Raw genomic sequence first — 22581 nt, 5'->3', positions numbered from 1 at the left:
TCATGCAAAAAATGTGACAATGTAAACTGAGCTCTATTCTGTTGGAGTTCACAGTTGTATTTCTGTTGATGCTTTCTTATATTTATTAAACTTGCATATATGCGCGGACATACTCGTAAACGGAGTTATGCATGCCGAGACTTTGTTGCAAGAGATGAAGATGCTATGACATGCATTATGACGATATGGATCATTTGAATTACTATTATGTAAGCTGTTACACCATAACTTTGTATGTGTGTCTGTGTGTCGTTAGCCTGTGCTCCGACCAAAGACAACATAACATTATTCTAATGTTAGTGTTATTGAATTTTATTCGCGGCATACCTTGTTATTATCACAGTTTATGGTTGCCATAAACCTTGTTTACGATGCTAATGGAGTCTACGAGTGATAATTTACGATGATCCGTGATATATGTAATACATGAGCATTATGTAACGTATTTTTGGTTGTTTAATGTATTGTGGCTTTTAAATAATGATAGCGGAAAATGACCAAACTTTGATGATGCAAATAGACTTTAATGGTCGACTTTGCGGGCAATTACGGTATTTGTGTTGCGCTATTGTGACGAAAGTTACCTATTATTAATGATTATTACCACTTTTTACGGAAAATAGTGACTTCCATACAGTCTCATACAAGAGTTGCATATAAACACATTAGTTAAAAAGTCGGTTAATTATGTAGAGAGTAAACGCAACACCTAACGTTCGAAGCGCATTACAGCTGCTTCCATATCTCGTTAGCAAATCCGGTGATTGTTAACGATCATTGCCTTATGGCATGTTACGCCTAAAACATTACCTGCAGCCAGTTGCCCGTGACCGCGACGCTTGCATCACAGTCAGCTACCACCTCGGCCAAAGGTCCTGAAGTTCCCACGGTCCCCCGAATTAGCTTCATAGCTTCATCATTAAGCATTACACTTAGCTCCCCAAACTCGACTATCTATTGTCAATCTTCAACTATTGCTCGTCTTGTACCTACCTAATACTTTCGAAGATGTATATCGGGACCATTTGTTAAGTTTTGTTCCGAAGCTAGTTTGAATGAGTAATGGACTGAACTTTGCAATTTTGATCGTAACCTTGTCATTACGATGTTACATTAGTAACAAGGAAGACGGAACTTTATGATATTAATAAAGATTTCTTTGTTAGTTCAGCCGACACGAGTAAGTATTGTATTGAAAGTTTGATTAATTCCAATGCCAATTTATTTCATTAAATAGCAAAAATACGATTACGTTTCAGAAGGTTGGAAAATCAATTGTTTGTATACAATGCATGACTTTGGATATAAATATTCATGGAATGCTAGGTAGGGAGGTTGACTAATGTTTTCCATTTATAACTCCAATAATTAAGCAGGTAATCAATTAACTTTGTGCACGGAGCATGTAGGTGGTATGTCAAGGTTATTAATTTATTTAATAAACATAATATTATTGGACGAGCCTATGTCGAGGTGCATGTTAAGGTCGCCCGCGTCACCGCGCGGAGATGCGACCCGCTTTACTTCGCACCTGCGCGTACTCTGAGAAACTTCAGTAATTAAGTAGTGTAGTTACGTGTTTAATGATCTTGTCAAGGTGTAATCCATTCCTCGGCTTATACTAAAGCGATTTGGCGCTAAATTCGGTACGTCTTAATTATATTCTTTATAGAGTTGTCATTATTGCTTAGTGCGCTGACCTGTTTCTGAATTGAAGTAGTTAGTGGAGCGCATTCATGAATTTGTATGTGTAGGTCTAAAATTAACATTTGGATGTAAAATATCAGTGTGGCCTGGTTTTTCCTTTCGGTATAAAATCTTATCGATTTTGCGTCGTTGATGTAACAATGCATTTGTGTGGTTATTATCTGTCAATGATCGGCTCACGGACGGCGGCGGCGGTGGCGGCGTGACTTTATCGGAAGACTTGGCGACGGACTGCAAGTCACTGCCCGCACCCGGACCCGGAGACCGTTGAACCGCGCGATCCAGATATAAAGTAGGATGTTACATTTTCGGTTTTATGCGTGATTGTCGCGTTCTACATTAACCCGCTATCGTTATGTTGCTATGGATGTTCTGACCTCCTCAATAACTGAAAGAAAACAGTTTATACAAGTCAGACTTGTCTCAGGGTTACCGTCTATCTACAGCCGTTGCTTGGGATTCCCGCTTGGAAACGGAAAACCGTTTCTTAAAAATGAATCAAAGTTAATAATATTTTATAATTAATCATTTGTAACTGCAATGGATATTGTTCAAGAATAAGCTCTCTTATGTAGAAACTCTATTATTGAAGTTGATAAATTACATCTTTTTGAAGTTTGTTACGGCCTTCGAGGATTTGCATAAGACGGTGGTCATACATTAGAAATTCTCCATATTAGGATATCAAATCAAATAATCCTGTACTTATTAATCTCTGGATTTGTCCAGATTTACTGGCAATTACATTCATATTCATATTATGCCTACTGGATATTGAATCTATTAAAAGTAGATTTGGGGCTAAGCGAGCGTAGTTTGTATGCAGAAATCCGGTCTCAAACGTCATAAATCTACATTCTTTTCCCGATGCTATCTATATGGATCACTATAGACCTACCTTAATCTGATTACTTTGAACAACATTAACATAAAACAAAGCATGACATTTGTATCGCGTTCACATGCAACAGGTATTATGTACAACACTTCATACAATACGTGTTAAAACATTTGCCATTTGAATATCTATTAACCATGATATGTTCTTACATGTCGCTGTCGACCGGCTCGCAGGGTGTTCTTGCGAAATGATCTATTGTGCGCAGGCGCCACTGGCGTACGTCAGCAGTGCCCCGCCCCTCAAACATTAGCCCATTTGAAATACGAACACGGGAGCCTTGATGTGTCCATCACGCCACGATGAATTATGTTATTGTCACTTCCAGTCATCATGACATCACTGTACTACATATTGTCTACATTCTTCACATCTAGTTTGGTAGATCGCATTCGATAAATATGCCAACAGTATGCAACGGTACTAAACCGCAAAATGAAGTTGTTTTAGGTCATTCTTGGTTAAAGCACGTTTAAATGCGTGTGAGATTTGTAAAATATTATTACTGAGTACTTTAGTGTGTGCAATTAAGACCTAAGATTATTCTAGAATAAAATTATCTGTGTACGAAAATAGCAATTATATTAATAGCAGTTTTGATATTGCTGGATTGAGGTAACAAACTTTTGTTAATGTTTGTAGGTGTAGGCGTATTTTACTCAATTAAAGTGTTAAACTCCGAAGTAAATGATGCTTAGAATTTATTTTACCCAACATGGCGGAAGTGGAACCACGACAGTGTGACGAACGAGGATTTTATGGGTAAGATAGTTGAAAAAGCATGCATCAACAATGTTGAGTGTAAAAGCGAAAACACACATGTTACGTAAGTTTAATGTACACAGAATCCATGTTACTGTTCGTTGCGGTATATTAAATTATAGTTAGGCAGATTTGACCGTAAAAGATAACATTTACTTACATATTTGAATTGTCGAGTGTCCCTTCTTGTGTAGTTAGTAACCGCAAGCGGAACTGCGTAGCGTAAGAGTTCGATTTAAGGGCTGAAAAAAGTGAAGTTAACTTTTTTCGAGGGAAATTTTTCAGAAGTTTGGAAGACACTTTTGTACTTGTACTTTGAGACATGAGACTTTCTTTTCGTGTCCGGAATCTGATTTGTCTAAAAAGCTTTGTTTCGGTCTTTGAATTCGTTCTATAATATTCTCGAATATGAGTCATGGAAGAATTTGCAATTACTTAATTAGGTACTACAGGAGATAAGCACGAAAGAAATTGGCCTGACAACGGAAATCAAGAACCAAATTGATAGTCCAGTCAAATATGATACCTAGTGGGTACAATTCTTTAGCGTTGTGCCCGCTGCGTGTGCACGGCCTGTAATCAGTGTGGAATAAAAATAGAAAACACATAACACGAGTTATCAAACTCCGTGGTAGATAAATGCAAATGTACTCGAACAAATATTTACACATTTGAGTGGTTCAATAAATACAGACTCCTGATAGTAAAGGTATCATTGATTGTGTAAAGTACATACTTACAACAGATTTTTATTATTTATTTTATTTTTGAGATAAACTTGTTTACTCCCCGTTCTTGGGGGTCTTTGGATAACAGTGTTTTTGTTAATTGCCAATTAACAGATTGTGTTACATACCTAAAATAGACGTTTAACACACATTTGCTTAAGTGATGCTTTAAATATATTATAGTCGACTTAAAAAAAAAACTATTTTTATTGAAATTAGGTACATAAGCTAACGTTGTAAAATTGCTATGACGATTTTGCTTTATTGCTAGTGTAGGTTACAGAGTGGAAATATGTATGTACATACTTACAGTTTTTGAAGTGTTGAGCATCAATGCATCAGGGAAGAGTATTTAAAATTATAGGTATCTCTAAAATATACTTAGGAACGGGGATTTAAGTGTTTGTTCACCACACAGCAGCATTATCATAAAATTGACCCACCTCTTACTGTTTACTCCATTTCGTATCAACGAGGAATTTTCCAACAATTTCGAAGTTAATTATAATTATTGACAATAATTTCGTTAATTTGGACAAACAATGACAACATGTTCTATTATAGGAATATAAATATTTTTTGATAAATTAAGGCGCAACAGCAAACAAACAACTATATTGCTTCCATGGCAACCGTCTTGTTTGTGCATATGCATGAAGGCGGGAGGGTGGGACCTTTGCTGCATGTCCATATTCATGAGTGTCATCCTGCATTCGATCCTCGATAACCAGGCCCGGAACCTGAAATTTGGTGATTGATTATTATGGGTGTCATCAAATACTTACATCATCCCTCCGGTCCGGACCTAGTAGGCAGATTGTGATCATGAAGACAGCACGTACAATGGATTGCTTCGGCCAATTGCGTCAATATTGCAAACATTTGTTTGTTATACATACACGGTTTAATTCGACTGATCGACTGTGGGATGTATATTTTCGTCCTCATTGGGATAGATTTAAGGTATGTAGTTTTATGTTCAGTGTGTATCTTAAATTGTGAATGCTTACGAAAAAAGCTGGTGAAAAGTGTGATTCTGTAAGGAAAATAATATTTCGAAAATTAATAGCGAGTTTTATAGCGAGTGTACAGCCTATATCTATTTATGTTTTTGATATACTAAAACCTTTTTTAAGTTCTAAAGCTTGAAGCTTGATAACATCAAGAGAAACAAAGTTGTATAACGGTACACGTGAAGAGAATTATTTCCTCGAAATAAAAGAGATAAATGGGAAGGTCAGAGGTTTATTATTTTCGTTGGTTAGTCATTAACAACAGTGTTATTGCTAAGAAACACTATCAGAACCGGAACTACAGTGAGTGATAGAGTGCTAATTTAAACGTTACTTTAGATAATTGATAGCCTCAATTATCTGCGTTGCCATGGTGATTGGAAAGTAAGTATCGTGGTAATCCTTGCGCTAAAACTACAGAACTTGTTTAAATGAGCATACATAGATACAGTAATATAGCCTACTGTAGAGCTTTTTATGGGATATCATCAAATGACCCCTCCGCTCTGAAAGCGTTAAGAAGTATCAGACTCTTACTGACTGAAACCCACCATGTTCCTTGTTAAGCCCTTGGTGTACCAGGGGAGCGGTTACTCTTTCGAATAATCCCGCAGCCCGGGCAGGACTCTAGAGAAGGGAAATATACTTTGCATCTATATACTTTATTACAACAACAAAACATCGATACCTAAGTTAATAAATATAGCCAATTTATTCGATACGTGTAAATGTCATAGGATAGCACGAAGTAATCGTTCATTGATGCGTACGCGCGACTAAATGAATTCCGTGAGATAACGCAACTGTTTGCAACCCATTGCTTTGTTGTAGGCACAAGTTATGTGCAACATGACATGAAACATATTTTTTTATGACATGATATATTTATAAGTTGCATTTTGAGAGCCATTATAGAGACAATTTCATTCTTCTTCTTCCTATATGCAAAAGAAAACTGCTTCTATACTTAGGCATACATAGTAGTGCATTTTGATTATTGGTTACTAACTGTTTCCGCAGTTTCTGAATTACAGCCCGTAACCGGATTAAAGATAGCCTGGTTTACTCGGTGATAATGTAGCTTCCCAGTAGCGAAAGAATCTTTCAAATCAGTTTAGTGGTTTCTGAGCCTTGAGCCAAAAATTTGCAGAGAATAGACAATAACAAAGATGAAGCCGGAAACAGTTTCAATTTACATAAAGAGTATACATATGTATATCTACACACATATATATTTACATTTCTTTTGATTGGTAACTTTATCATTTTGCTGATTATTACAAGTGTAGAATAATTCTTTACTTTGTTATGTCTTGTGCCTGTGTTTCAAGTTTATAGGTATTTTGTAAACCAAACAAAGTTCAACGGCTTTATTTTTAATCCAAATATTAAACAAAACACGGACAATTGCTCTCAGATAATCTTTATCAAAGTAATTTTATTATTAATACCCAATTAGTAGTAACAACACCAACATTAATTTAATGGTAGGTAGACAATACCTATATAACATTTTTAATGTAAGGGCATGTAATTGATAACATGTCATGTACCTACTGTGGCCAGATTTTAGAATAGGGATGACAACAGGGTCAAAAATAGTGATTCTAATTAGTTCACGTTTTAGATTGGATTTTTTCTTAACAAAACATCAAATATTCACTAAGATATGATGCAACAAAGTTTGAGAGTGATACTCGTGACGTCACGTCTATGTAAAATTAGGACAACGCAAAATTCAATCATGTTGTGTCTTCCTTGCTATTTGTTTGTGAGAGAAAAGAAAAAAATACGTGTTCATTATTTTAAGCTTATCTTGAATAAGCGAGAGAATCATCGTTGAAAAAGCGAGTTAAGACTATGAAACCTACTAATATGTATTTCATGGGACTCTGGGTTATTTTTTTTAATAAATCATTTTGTGCAGGAATGTACTATTCCAAATTTTCCACTACTTAAATACGATAGTGTTATCTCAGTGCAATGCACTTTGTGATTTCATTAAACTGCTATCTTCTTTTAAAGGTAGGTGGTATAATGCACGTATTTTACCTACTAATGAAGTTTCTAGATAAATAGTCTTCGATTATTTTACTCTACCTACTATATGGTCGCTGTGTTAATGACTGTCTGAATCGCTACTACCAACTGTAGTAATAAAGATAAGAATGCTTTCTATTTAACATATTAATTAAAGTTGCTGGGGAGTTTGTTGCGCCACTTCTTCTTCCCAGCAAAAACACAATAAGTGGTGAAGGGTGGGCGTTTTGGGGGCTGTCTTTTGTAAATTTCTGACGTTCGAAAAGTGCTGTTTTGCAGCCTAATTTGAATAAATGACTTTTGATTTTGAAAGAGAACATTATATCTTCTATGTGTCGATAATTACGTCTTGGATAGTTTTATAGTTATTTCCTAGCGCGTTGCTTAATAGAACATGAATAGTAAATGTTTACGAGGCACGGTTGGCATTAAACTTCTGGTATTCAACCTCCTGCCCCGATTACACTGCATCGCAGGCCACGTTTTCAATCCCTTATATACTCTTTCTTCTGAAACTACACTTAAGGACTTTTAAAACAAAAGCATGCACATAACGTAAGTATACAGTTACGTTATGGTCCGACCGATTCTTGGTGTAGTTGATAGTTCTATCAGTCAAAACAAAATTGCTATTTTCCTTTGAAAATGCACAAAAAAATAGGCCACTATACTATGAACAATTCCAAATTCAAAATCTTTGAGCATAATTTATACCGTTGGGTTAACAAACAGTGCTCGTATGAATATCTGAACAAAACTATTAATTAGACGCTAAAATATTCATCGACACGTCCGCAAGGGTCTTCGCACATTCGCAACTAATGACTGTTTATTTATTAGTATCGGTAATTAGTTGTCGCGACCAGGGGACTGTGCCAAGGTGAGAGCATTAATCTCGATCGACGACCGCGACGCCACTGCGCTTGACGGCCTGACTCATCCCGCGGCGTGGGCTGCACAATAACACCTATTGTCTGATTATTTTGGCAGGTGTAACTGCATACACCTACGAGATCATATTTAACACGTAATCTGCAGTTACCGCATACGATTTTGGCGATCATAACGTAGGTAATACACAGATGGTTCGTTTCGAAAATGCTGTACCAAAAATGGTTAATATTAAGAACACAAATACAGAAACATTGATGAAATACTGGACAGCAAAGCTATTTAGACAAATGTTGTAAAGATTTTTGTTAAAGGCTTAAACACTAGAAGTATGTTACGAAACTCTGTACGTACGCTATGCATTCAAGTTGGTGTGAATTGTAAGGCTTTAACGACATTTTCGCATTAAAGAAATTACCGATGACATAGTACCTATTCACTTCTTAGTATTTATTTTGTTTATTGAGTAAATGAACAGTAAGTCTTCGTAAACTATCTGTACCTTTGACCCGCATGGCAGTACAAAAATTGAATTGTCTTAGATGACAATAAATTGAAGATAAGTAAGTAGTAATTCTAAAAGGCATTATATGTCTGCAGCCAAACTATCATCCCATAAAAAATTTCTAGTCAATATAAATCAGTCCCTATTTTCCGTGGGATTGGAGGTTGGAGACATCTTGGATTGTGAAGGACTCGCCCATACGGAACTGCTTAACTTAAGTCAAGAGTAAAATGTAGGTGTAGAAATAATGTTGAGTAGAATGAACAGACCGCCTAACTAACAGTACTTATTTCTAAGCCATCTGCGTATCAAGGGTACATTTCAATGTTTATATTTTGTGTGAAGTTATCTGGGGTCGACCTCACACGACACGCGATGATCAAGTACTGATAGATCACACTTTGTTTAAGCATCTAGTGACCTCCAAGCATGCAGTGGGATGCTGCCTAGTATCACACCACACGCCACTAAGAAATTATTGATAAGGATTTTGTGTACGTTACACAACAATGCCGTATAGCAATAGTTATCTTGTAACAGTCATCATTTGCGCTTTAATTAATTAAGAAAATGTAAGTACAATTTTCTAGATAGTTCGTTATTTAATACGCATAACTCTCTGTTCATCCGGTTAAGTCAGTGATAGTACTTATGTAGGAACTCGCTACTAGAAGCCACTTAGAAGTTGTGAAGTGAGATTCAAGATGAGAACAAGTGTAAAATAAATACATTGATTCTTCAATAGACTCTTTAGGGATATAATATTTAAGAGAAAGTTTTATTAAAATAATAAACATATAGAAGTACTTAAGAATCAGAAGAGCTAAAAGGCTGGATTAATAAACTCTAGTCCTAGTAACCTTCAAGTTAACATAATCAGAACTTTTCAATCAACTCCTGATAGCATCAATTATGCCTATACATAATCAGGGGCTATATTTACTTAATTATATACCGCTTCAATTAATTTCTTCTTACCCTGAAGAGCCGGCCGTCAGCTTTGCATAACCGGTACATTTTCAAGAGCAACTAGTTGATTCTATTATCTATGCAAAGGACAATGGGCAGATTGGTATACCCCACCAATAGCAATATCATATATATCATTGGATAGGCCTTTTTATGTAGAACAATATTTACTATGACAGCTTTGCTGAAATGTTTGTCCGTTCTGAGATATAGATCAAAAACTGTGCAAAAGTTAGAACTAAGTAATCTATTGATAACTCAAGTTTTTAAAGGAAAATCTAAGAACTACTAAGTGTAAGTCTTGTATGAAAGAAAATCAGATTACAGTATTGATTAGCATCAGTTTTAAGATTGTTTGTTATCTTTATCTCAGAACGGACAAACAATAGAACAAAGCTGTCAGAGTAAATGTTGTTCCAGTTAAAAAGACCTATCCAATGATATGTATGACTTTCCTATTGGTGCGGTTTCTCACTACGCCCAACATCCAGTTGGTACAATAAAAGGTTGAAATGCTACATAATAGTAACAATTATGGATCCTAACGGGCATAGTAGTACTTACAAGACTTAAAGTTATTAGTACTTAGATTTTCCTTTAAAAACTTGAGGTATCAATAGATTACTTAGTTCTAACTTTTGCACAGTTTTTGATCTATATCTCAGAACGGACAAACATTTCAGCAAAGCTGTCATAGTAAATATTGTTCTACATAAAAAGGCCTATCCAATGATATATATGACATTCCTATTGGTGGGGTATACCAGGTCCCATATATTTGTGCCCATTGTCCTTTCTGATGCATCGGTCTCCATCGATGCTACTTAGATCAAGGCAGAGGTTCTCAAACCTATGTCCTTAAGTGCTCCTTATATCCTTAAGGCAGAGAAGTTCCTGAGCGCTTAGAATTCTGAAAGCAAAAGTATATGAGATTCGAGGATAACCAGGTATTTTATTTAACTTTTGCAGTTTTAGGCCTGTCTATATTATCCAAAACCAATATCTAACAGAGTTTTCAAGTATATAATCCTTAAGGATTGATGTGCATCACTTTGAAAACGCCTGGTTTAAAGCCAAGTCAACTATCTTTAAAACTTCTCAGCAATTAAGAGTTAACTATGAAGCCTGCTTTTATTTTTTCAAGTTGTGCAATAGTGAACTGATCCGAGCGTGGGATTAATTTTCAAATTGACAAGCCGAGCTACTTAAAAGTCCTTCACACATTTATAACAGGCGTTGCAATTACACCTGTCAGTGACCCGTTGATCTCTAAACTCGAGTTAGCGTCGCAAATTGGCAAAAAGTTCATAGCGACACGTTCAGAAACGTGCTTAGTCGAATCATCCACGCATTCGCAATTACACGACAAGTCACACCAGTTAGCCATTAACAATATATCCATTAAGACTATTAAAATAACTACACGGATAACTGCGCAATTATCACGCTAATTCAATATTAATTTTAGCAGTAGGACACGATTATGACATATTCGGTAACCATAACGAATGTCAAAAACAAAGTATGAGGGAAAAAACATTCTTTCACTGTCAGGTCGAACGTAAATGAACCGTGATACACCTTCGTTACTTCTTGTCACAACGATTGAAAGAATATTCAATATAAAATTCTAACAAGAAATAAACAAAAAGATTAAGTACTAGGTACCTACGCCTCACTCAATACACAAAGTGTAAAATAACTAGCAAGCCCTATCAATATCGCAATAACTCATAACCCGAGGGCTCCATTGAACTACAGTTTGGTATATGGTAATTGTACCATAAGCTTTAATACAGCTTATTCGTAAACTGCCGATGGTTTGGCTAAAATTTTAAGCACTGTTTGATTTCATCACGAAAACGGTTTAGATAGACTTTTATTCAAACACGAAACCAGATCAATTGGGTACTTTTGAAAATCCAAATAAGCGTGCAAACAGACCATTTAATATAATTAAATCTAATCAGATAATACAAAACTGTGTCGCAAATTATAATATGCGTGATATTACATACATTTATCATTTGCAGTATAATTTGTTGCACCGTAGTTCTAAACGTTGTGAAGTAGGTCAACATTATTTAACCGGCTTGCCCCTTTTGATCTATTTGTGTCGTATCTGCAGCGAAAGTGACTCGATGAACAAAGATGCGTTGTATAAACTGGGTCGAAGTGTTTGTATTACATTATGTAATGAGCATTCTTATTACTTTTAGTAGTAACTCTCGTTGATAGACTCGTGGCATAGCCTAATTGTACGATTGCATGACTACATGTAATACCACAATTTGGATGCAGTCGTTCCTAAGTAGTCTTGTTAAGCTCACTGATATATTATTCAAAGTACGCACAAAGTAGGCCAAGTGCTTTTACAGTGTTCGTAAAGAGCTATCCAAACATCTAACTGCCAGCAGTACATACAACATCAGACAGAACTTGAAGCTAACATAACAAGCCGGTGATGGAGCTTACCCAAGGATTTCGCCTTGTTTGGATTGTATAATAGCACACAAAAGAATGGACACAAATGAAATTAAACTTTAATATTCATACACTTGAACTCACTATCAATAGGCATTGAATAGGGATTCTAATAAGGTGCACCCTCTGACCTCGGGTCACGTCTCGGCTGGCGTGCTTTGGACGATAATAATTGTTCGTGGAATATTGTGGAGAATATGCACATACGATAAATTAATAACGACGGTATTCATGCCCGGCCACGCGCATGGATTAATGTGATCGTGTATGAGATGTCTATGTCTCATAGTTAGTTATTAATGACGTCTAGTAGGCGAATATCTAGGTTCGTATGTATGTAGGTACGCAAGCATTCTAGAGGTGTCACAGTGCACATAACTCACTACGTTACAGACAATTTGCATGCAAATGCGTATTGTTGCGGTTTCACAATATATGAAGAAACAACAGCTCGATCGATGCGTATAATTTGTTTTTTAAGTGAACACTATTGCGCATAAATATTTGTGGATATGTATTGTTTAATTGAACAACCTCTGTAGCAACGGCGCCATGCGACTGAGAGGTTGTCGAACTACCTTCAGCTGAAATGTAGGAACTTATTTAAATTAAGGTTATTGAAATTCCAATACGGGCGCGGTTGTCAACAATTAAACCCAATGTCATGAATATTAAGTAAAATAAGTTATATCCAGAAGCTGTTAAGTAGTTGTTTATGCGACTTATTAACAGCTGCCGTTGCAGATGTCATGTCGTGTATTCAGGTTTTTCTTCTCGTGACGTCGCGAGGATGTGTCAGAACACCTGTGTCGTGTCAGGGCCTGACGGTTTGCGCAACTTCACAAGACGCCGCAGACAGAGGAACGTAAAAACGTCCACGATGTTATTTTAATTGATTGTGTAACACGATGTAAGGGAATAAAATATAAAGCTTTAACTTAAGTTGTTCGCTTTGATCTTATGTTACAGATAAGGTGCGTATGTTACTACTGTTTACGCTTTACGCGTTTAAGATTTCTTTTTTTTATAGCTTTTTGTGAGTGGGCACACTTTATGACTTGTTAAGCTCTTTTAAGTACTCAAAGACTAAAATTCCTTTTATTTATATTAATAATTTGCACATGAATGGTTATTAAGCAAGAAGGATTGAAAGACTCCATGTAGATTATGGAATTTTCTGGCTTATAAAAATAGATGCCCTTTTGAATTTAATTATATAAATATGTATATTGAGTACATGTTGCCCTGCAACTATGTAATAGCAAGACTACACACAGTAATTACTCATAATTTGCCGATTATTATTTTAGTTGTATTTTGCAATTCTATGTAATTCCCATACAATTAAATATTTAACTTCAGAAGCGAAGACCCTTTAAAACAATCAGTCTTTATATCAATACACGACAAGACGACAACTTGTTATGCGTTTAGGAATTGTTTAGTAATATTTATGTAAGTATTATTTAAATGGCAACAATTGGAGGCGCGTGGCATCACTCGTTTGGCAGTCAGTGCCAGCTATTATGCTGTCGTCTAAGATATTGGCAGTTAGTGTGCAGGTGAAGGTTAATCCCCTGATTGTTGAAGCCTCGGATGCCTGCATGGCACGAACATAAATAAAAAATATTTACAATAATAGAGGAGCTTGGTATCTTGCGATCCGTGTCGCCTCTTTTTGTGCATCCAGTCAATGCACCTTGAAGTAATTGAATACCTATTATATAACTATCAAAGTATTTGCTCACTTGAAGGATAAGTTAAGTAAGGTATTTGTTATAATATTGCATGGTATTACGAATAAGTTATTTAACTTTACGTCCATTGTCAGCAATTAAAGTTTATTGTAAGTGGGCAAAGGATTTCTATGTTGTATGTAAACGATATAGAGTGATCAAGGATTCTTTTTGAGGACAAATCAGCTTATGTTTATTTTTGTAGGATTTCCCATCTATGTTGGGGTCGGCTTCCCGTCTAACCGGATGCAGCTGCGTAGCAGTGTTTTACAAAGAGTTCTATTTTTCTATTAAGTAATAATTTATGTATGGATTTTATATGTAAGTCTGAAAAATAAAATCAAACTTTTTTTTCACATTTACGTGTTATAATTATTGTTAAATTGAAATTAATCAATATCTTTAACTACCTTAAGCGACTTTTAAGAGTTTAAGGTATGCCCATTTCTGTGCCAATACTTCTTTTCCACGGTTCTTTGTAATTATAAGTAGGCAATAAAATATGTAAAATAACACTTTCACGAAATAATACAGCTCAGCCTTCTTGGTAGGTCAAATAATTCTCCTTCGATTTGTTAATTATTTTTTATGACAGTGACGTAACCTTTTTAGTCAGAATTTATTCTGAGTATTAACGTAGGGTTAATAAATGTGGTTATTTATGCATAAAGGCAATAATATTGCCTGTGTCGGTGCTAGCCGGATGTTATAACAGGTTGACCTCCTGTGTCGAGATGCTTTGCTCTCATTTATATTGTAAATCACGACTCTTTGTCCATTCCATTCATGTAAATGCGATTTGTATCGTGACTGATGGTAAAAAATTGTTCACGCGTACAGGTAAGTGGTTGGAGCACCCATTATTTGTTAGTGGTCCATTTGTGTTTATTTGTATTTAAAGAAACTTTTAATATGTTAGAAACTTAACTGGAAATAATAGGGAATTACTTAAATACATGGATATTGTTTTTAAATAAGCTAGTCATAATTTAATGTAATAAATTCAATTAATATAACATATTGACGCACCTCCAACTTATCACTCAATCGTAAAAATATTCCACATCAAATATGAATTAATTGGTAATTATTAAACAGAGGTCACATACCTAACCAGATAAAAAGCCAGTCTAAAAAATACCCCAAGTTAGAGTATTTTGATCGTGACTGTGACGAAACGGAATTAAAGATTTCAGTTCACAAAAAGCAGAATAAAGTTTCCGATGACAATTCAAAGGTGCTTTTTCGAAATTGATTGCACGTCTTCAAGCGTTTCGTATGATCTTTTTGTTCGCGTTTCACATTTGAATTAATGCAATACTTATCTTAATGTCAATGTAGGGTTTTGTAATTGACATTACCGTTGGGATGGTAAAACTGATAGCAATGTGGTATGTGCATAATTATTGCAACAAAGTAGCGTTGCTTAGGAAGATATGATGTTTATTGAACCACAATATAAAGGAACTGTGTGGTGACGTACTTGACTCTGTTTCGTAAAATATGTTTGAATACGTCTCAACTGTATGTATGTATGAGTATGTACCATTTATTTTCCGTTCTTTGTCGTATCTACTCAAAGCACTTTGTAACAGAACTACATAGGTATTATGTTTTAAGTTCGACAAATTTCTACACCTACTGTTTAGTACTTGTTTAAAATTATTTAAACTCAAAGTGGACAAGGTAATCAAAACTCTGATCTTCAACAGAAAAAATGCCCTTTCTTCACCTTTCTTATATAAAATACGTTCCAATAGCCTTGAATTTTATGTGAAAATAAACCAAAAGGAAATTATCATAATGTCACTATTATTCTATACTAGGTATTGTGAATTCCTAAATTAATTTTCGGTATAGAAGTCTAGTCTTTATATTTTGTATCTATTGCTAAACGTAATTTTGCGGTGAGTCGTGGTCGTATCAAATAGTTTCTGCCAATGGGGCATGAACCGACTATAATTTCGATTTCACTTGCAGTTTGTAGGATGTTATTATAGTAAAAGTTTTAATTATGAACATACTTTGTTACATTCTTTATGTTTCTACCTGCTTTAATTTATCCGCTTTACAAAGTTACAACGAGTTACATTACCTACTTAATAATAACTTGGCAGATGAAGATAGCCAATTGGCTGCGCATTAGACAATATTGTTCCTAAAAATTAATCAAATAGCTTACTTCATACTCAAGTTATTTCCGACGCAGTGTAAATGCTCTTGTAGTATAGATCATGGCTAAAGAGGTAATACAAACTCGGTAATAACAGATACTCATCGATTTACTGTGTCAGGAATCGACTCCGCAACAATGCGGACAATGTTCGTATTTTCGCCGAGTAGTCCCAAAGTTCAAGCTTAGCTTAAGAATTCGTGTGTAGCACAAATGCCAGGCAAAGGTCGCAGGAACATCGGGTGCCATTGTCGTAATGTACCATGATACAGGTTATTAGAATAACCTCGTGACTCGTCGCCGAACAATCGAGATTGAGCGATTAGAACTTCATTTATTCAATCGATAATCGTAAATTGATGTCTGATGGGTTCAAATCGAGCTCGGTTCGATGCAAACGGGTGCGGGCGCATTTTTTAAACCTAATTACTTTTTGAAAGTCAATGTTATGATGTAAAAGTTGTATGTCATTTATCAAAATTTTATGGCGTAGTCGTCCTCAGAGCGTTTGACCTTAGGTAATATAATTATTTGTTATTTATTTGCGCACTATGACGTGTACCGACGTGGCGGTGCCTCTGATAACCCAATTGATCAAAGTACAAAATTATTTTGTTTACGCATCGTACAACTGTGGTATGTTTTACCTATTTAGTTAATTTAATGAGTTATAAGTTAATTAGGAAAACAAAACTGCGTACATACTTAATTGTGAATCAATACCTGAAACAAATAAATCGCTTGTATCGTGTATTTTAATTGTAACCCTCCGCGTTAACTCGTCCGATCAATCATTTCCAAACGGTTACACACTCATTGATATAATTAACTGACTTGTATAACAGGTTTCTTCTTTGATCTAGGAAGTTTAAAAAACAATTAATTATATTACATTTATCATCAACGCTATTAATTTATTTTACATGCATATTTCATTTACGGTGACAATTAGCACGTTATATTTTCCGCATCCAAGAATGTCTGAACAGCATTGTTTACCTCGATATTCAAATGTTCAAAGTCAAAGCTCTTTATTCTATGTTCATAGGTTACAAAGGTGTTAGTATGTAAATAATATCAAGACTTCTATGCCTGCTCATAAACAGGAATAATATTTCGCACTTCGTGACGAACGTCTAAAGCATTTAGCTTCGCAATAAGGTAGTCACAGCTCTATAACTACGCCTACGAATAATTCTATAACTAAGTGTAATAAATCCTTGCTTTTCTTTGTTTCATTGGCTGAGGCAAATATTTTGTATGATTTGTGGAAGTACACAGTCGCAATAATTCACGTATTCGCTGGTGTTCATAACAGTTATCTATACTAATATGGTAAAGAGGACACATTTATTTGTGTGTTTGTAAAGGCTCCGAATCTACTAATTTGAAAAATGATTTGATTTGATTCGATGCTAAGCTACACTCTTCCCGAGTAACATAGGCTATTTTATCACGGTATGGGCAGTAGTTTCTACGGGAAGCGGATGAAACCATGGGAAAACAGTTAGTCCTTAATAAAGAAGATGCTATAAGATAATTTTGCCTAATTTAATAAACAAATAATGCATACCAAATAATCACGCGACCTAATACCGCTGACAACCAAAATGACTACACGATTTGCATCACAATTTGACTCGTAGTAATTGAATAATCGCGTGTTTGTAGTGAAAACCTCTACCGAACTCCGGCGCAGCTTCCGATTACATAAATTTCGTAACAATCCAACATTCTAGTTCGGCGCGGTAATGAATATTTGACTTCTGACATTGTCGTCTATTTTATGTCCACTAACTAGATTTTCTATTCTGTGTCATCGCTTGATTGCGATACATTATAAAATGTTGTGACATAATGATATAAAGGAATTTAATCTGCTCATGGTAATTTTGACTTTTATGGCTTTTGTGTGAGAATAAAAGCTTGAATATAAAGCTATCTTGTTTATTAACTTTTAAAACTGTTTTTTATTCACAAATAAATACAACCTTTCCTACAGTATTCAGATTGAAGTGAAGGCATTACAAGTAAAAGTGAAGTAATTAAAAAACAATAAAATTGTAATGCATCTCACGATTTTTCTTTTTAAAATCAAATATCGTGAAATTATACGTGGAAGTGTGAACATAACGCTCACGGTAGCGAGATTGTTTTTAAACGTTTTGCTAAAGATATGATCGCGTGTGATAATATGTAGAAGTTGATTATAATGACCGACTGAAAGTTACCGCCTAAAGGCCGCTTCACACGGCTCAACGCGGGCAAATAAAAATGTTAATGTTCTGTACAAATTTTTTGTCGTCTTTACTTTTGCTTTTACAGATGTATGTTGGTTTTAACGTAGTTTTCAATATTGACATTGATTATTTTTAAATATATGTTTAGAGGCGCAAAAAGTGAACTGAAAAATGTCAATCCCCCATCCATAAGGTTCCTATAATTTGCTAACAACAAAGCTTTTTAAACTTACTTACAAATTCTTATTACATTATAGTGATCAACTAAAACGCATCGTGAGAGGCTACTCTTATCTTAAGCAACTCTACAAACCGGTCGGTTGTCGTACACGAGTGATATATGGCGAAGACGAGATTAATCGCTTCAGAACGCAATACAAAGTTAATTCACGCATTTATACCTCATCATTAGAATAGCAATCAATTATATTAGTTTACGCAACGCCCTGTTCCGCTTGTTATCTGTTTTGGTTATAATTAAGGGAAATTATTTGTTTGTGATGTCATAATATTGTTGTGTGGTTGTTGGTTCACTCTTACTTTTTATGTAGGAGCAAAAAAGTTAGACGTTCTTTATAAAACATAATAAAACATGCACTTGCAAGAATGCAATTAATTTATTGAGAAACGGAAAGGATAGCATTATTATATGACATTAAAAATAACTTGATGAATAAAATACAGATTTTGTTGAAAAACAATAAATCAAAAAGCCGGGATTTTTTAGCAAAGTTCTGTTTTTCCCTTTATATAATTTCATGTTAATTATCAATCTTAGTAAAGCATGAAAAATAAGTGGAAATTCATTTCTGACCCCTCATCTCATATGGTCATAAGTAATGACCATAGCTCAAAAGTGCATCAAGATAGGAAGTCGCGCCTCGCGGACAGCTTCAAAAGCAAATGTCACACAAGCCTGGGAAATTGATGGTGTTCAGCAGTTCCGTATTATACACACTACAACATACTTACATACTGACACTGTGATGTATTGAAGTCTTTTTATGTAGGAAGCGGTAGAAGCACTAAGCTGGAAGTGGTCGACAGTAAATAACGTTTTATGAATAAATTGTATATTTATGAACTTTTGAGAATTGAAACTAGGTTAACCCGGTTACGCTTCATTGGGAGTCAGAATGATATCATTGGGGTAAAAATTGATGTTATTTATTAACTAGCTGTTTCCCGCGGTTTTACCCGCGTGTCGTGGAAACTATGTCCTGTATCTGGATAAAATATAGTTCATGTAACCGGGAGTTAGTAAAGCTTACCAACGGTGAAATATTTTTTCAAATCGGTTCAATAGTTTCGAAGCCTCTACGATAAAACAAACACAAAATACCTCTTTATAATATTATTATAGATTATATTAGTTCCAAATTATTCAATACACTGTAATTTGACGATTCTCGACTAGAGGAAACTCATTTTTATGCATCTAGCTTAGAGCACTTAGCCAACCGGACCCGCTAGTTGCACAAATCTTCATGCGAAAAATACACTTGGCAGACTTTCGCAGGATGAGGCAATGCTACATACCTCTATAATGCTGCATGAACTTTTACGCATTTTCGTTAACATAGTTATACTTTCACATAAAACAATTGACAAACATAAGCATTAAGCAAAAACTACCAGTCGTTGTGTATATGACTGGTGGTCTCGTTTCATAGAATAGAAGAAATCACGACTATGGCGTTACCGGTTGGTTGAATTCTCTAAGCTATGAAAATAAATATGCAGTTTATTATATCATTCCTAAATGTTAATTTTAGAAAAAGATTTTATATTTTTTGCAGTTTATTTGTGTGTTTAGCTCAGATTTTTGTGATAAAAATGAGATTTCTAGGCTAATTTAAAACGACAGATGTATCTATTTAGTATTTCTTATAAAACTACAATCAAACATATCGTTGACTCATCTCGCATTTATTTATTTAAATCATCTTTCGTGGCATTTAATACAGTAAGAAATAATTTGACCGCATTCTTATATTAATTTGAATAAAATAAAAAAGCAAATATTTATCGAGCTGAATTATTTAACATATGTAAGATCTATGCAACATACATTCGGTACGATTGATGTCATAATTAATTTTACCTTAAAAGTAACTTTTGTCTGCCTCACTTTTGTGCTAAATCTACTGAACCGATTTAAATGAAATTATACTGATTTTGTCATTTATGTGTTGGTGCCCACAGTTAGTCTAGAGAAAGAGAAAAAGATATAGACTGCCTTTTATCCGAGTGCGCGAAGTAGATCACCCACCATATAACTTATAAATCAGAATTCAATCCACTAACAACTAAAACACTACTAAGAAAACGCAATAAAATACTTATTTAATTGCTTCAACTATTAACAATTTAGGTTTAGTGAGACATAAACAATAACACGTTAGCTTTCGACCCGATCGCTTGCAGCGTTGTGTAAGGGTCGTGAACTTACGCGTCTTGACCAGCTTGTTCTGAGAAACGAAAGGAAGACAGTATTTAACCTACTAGTTATAGCTTTTTGAGTATTTCTTAATATTAATGTATAGGGTAACTATGTGACCTAATAGTACCTATAATGGTGAAGAGTTTGTTTGTTTGAATGCGCCTTATCTCACGAACTATTATCTACAAATCGGATGATTAGAAAAATCGATAAAATTTTGGTGTTAAATAACCCCCATATCGAGGAAGCCTACGGGCTACTTTTTTGAGTAGCGAAGTAACTAGTTTCCACGGGTCGCAGTATATATTATATTTACTTTAGAAAATAAACATTACCTAACATTAAGTACTACACACTTAAACAAACACCAAAATAGGTTACTAAGGAGAGGACACACTTTACTACAGTAACTTCTGTAACTAAACTGACGTAACGCGTTGATGTCTTTTGTTCGGCACACGTTGAGTGCATTTTACCTTCGAAAGCACACTTACTGTAACTATAGAAATCTTGAATAGTTGTTGAAAATACGCTTTGAATAACATCCCATTGTAATATGTATGATGATTGATGATTTATTATGTATTAAATTATGTACATAATTCTGTATATACAAATTCAGGTAGGTAAGTAATTATGCAAAACTTGTTGTTAACTTTGAAAAGGTTCTAAGTTTAAAATGTTACGCCATTGAGTTATTGTTAGGGTGAAGTGCTTTGTTTGAAGTAATTTATTTAAAGCTATTTCAGCAACCAAGATTGCTTGAATATGGTATGGAACGCTAATGATTAAAATCATCATCAAATAATTGTTGAAAACTATTGTTGATTTATTATCTTTTATTAAAATTTAATTATTATCTTTTATTTAAATAATCTCTTTTATATTAATATCTTCTTCTCAAGCAAAATCTTGAAGTTATTGGTCGCCTCCAAAAGGTATCTCTGGAGATCTAAGGGGGAGGCCTATCTTCAGCAGTGGATGTCCTATGGCTGAGATGATGATGATGATGATGATGATTGTCAAAGACAAGACAAGATTCCCCTTCAAAACACATACCTACGAATTCCTCAAAAAATAGTAAATACTACAAAAATATCTTAGAATATTATGTCTCAAAAAAATTGGCACAAGAATGATGTTCACATTAAAATTCGAATAACAATCATGTTTTTAGTAATCCGTGTGTAAAAACTAGCATCTCAGTGTTACACAAGCGCTGCGCATGCGTCGCGTTTAATTCATCTGTGACAGTGCACGCGTTTCCATTTCACGATGCATGAAGTAAAGACATATTATTAAAAGTATATACTTTGTATGTTATATGGCAAATTAAACGCTATTCGTTAATATTATATAGGCTGCTAGTTCCAATTTATTAGTCATAATTAAACACTACTTTTTTAATAATAAGTGTTTCACTATGAATAGACTTTTTTTAACTTTTTTTTTAGATTTTTCAATATTTGATAACGTTAGAGTACCTAGGTTTACCTGCATCATTGTTGGTAACTAAGGGTGAGATTTCCATTTAACTATAACGATAATCAAACGATAACCAGTGGCGTATTTTCCACCCATCAGTCAAATCTCAAACTGAAAGTGGGTTGGTTATTGGTATAGTTAAATGGTGCAACCCACCGTTAGGGCAAAATTTCAACACCTTTCCACAAACACAAACATATGCTAATAAGAAATGCATGCAAAGCAATTTCGCTATTCTGCACACTTTGCACTGCATACTGCATACTGCATTCCAGCCAATCACCAGCATTTGTTACCAAATGAAATCATAATTCACCAGTACGAATGTGGACAATTTACCATTCACCACTCACGCTGTCATTTGTTTTTGTTAATATTACCCAATTTGAATGTCGGGAAAATTGGTATGAAGGTACTTCGTAAGTAGTCGAGAATTTCAGTACAGATATGTGTAATGTGTTGGGCTCAGAACTTGGTCATGATTTAACCGATTTGTTTGGAACTTAT

At 34.8% G+C, this 22581-nt stretch overlaps 1 protein-coding gene across 2 annotated transcripts in view; it reads left to right on the top strand.

Annotated features, from left to right (window-relative positions):
• Positions 1–22581, top strand: part of LOC110377768 (uncharacterized) — a 73722-nt gene that overhangs the window by 23062 nt on the left and 28079 nt on the right. Inside the window, exon 1 of one of the 2 annotated variants that reach the window (XM_049835951.2) lies at positions 4913–5058. The exons of the other annotated variant lie outside the window; for it this stretch is intronic. Within the exon in view, the coding sequence (XP_049691908.2) occupies positions 4921–5058 (138 nt within the window). The 5' untranslated portion in view covers positions 4913–4920. Of the gene's footprint in view, positions 1–4912; positions 5059–22581 lie in introns of those variants that run through there. 2 annotated transcript variants of the gene reach the window in all.

Source organism: Helicoverpa armigera, chromosome 3 (assembly GCF_030705265.1).
Source record: "Helicoverpa armigera isolate CAAS_96S chromosome 3, ASM3070526v1, whole genome shotgun sequence".
NCBI classification, from domain to species: domain Eukaryota; kingdom Metazoa; phylum Arthropoda; class Insecta; order Lepidoptera; family Noctuidae; genus Helicoverpa; species Helicoverpa armigera.
The sequence above is the reverse complement of the archived record's forward strand: the minus strand, read 5'-3'. Positions and strand labels throughout refer to the sequence as shown.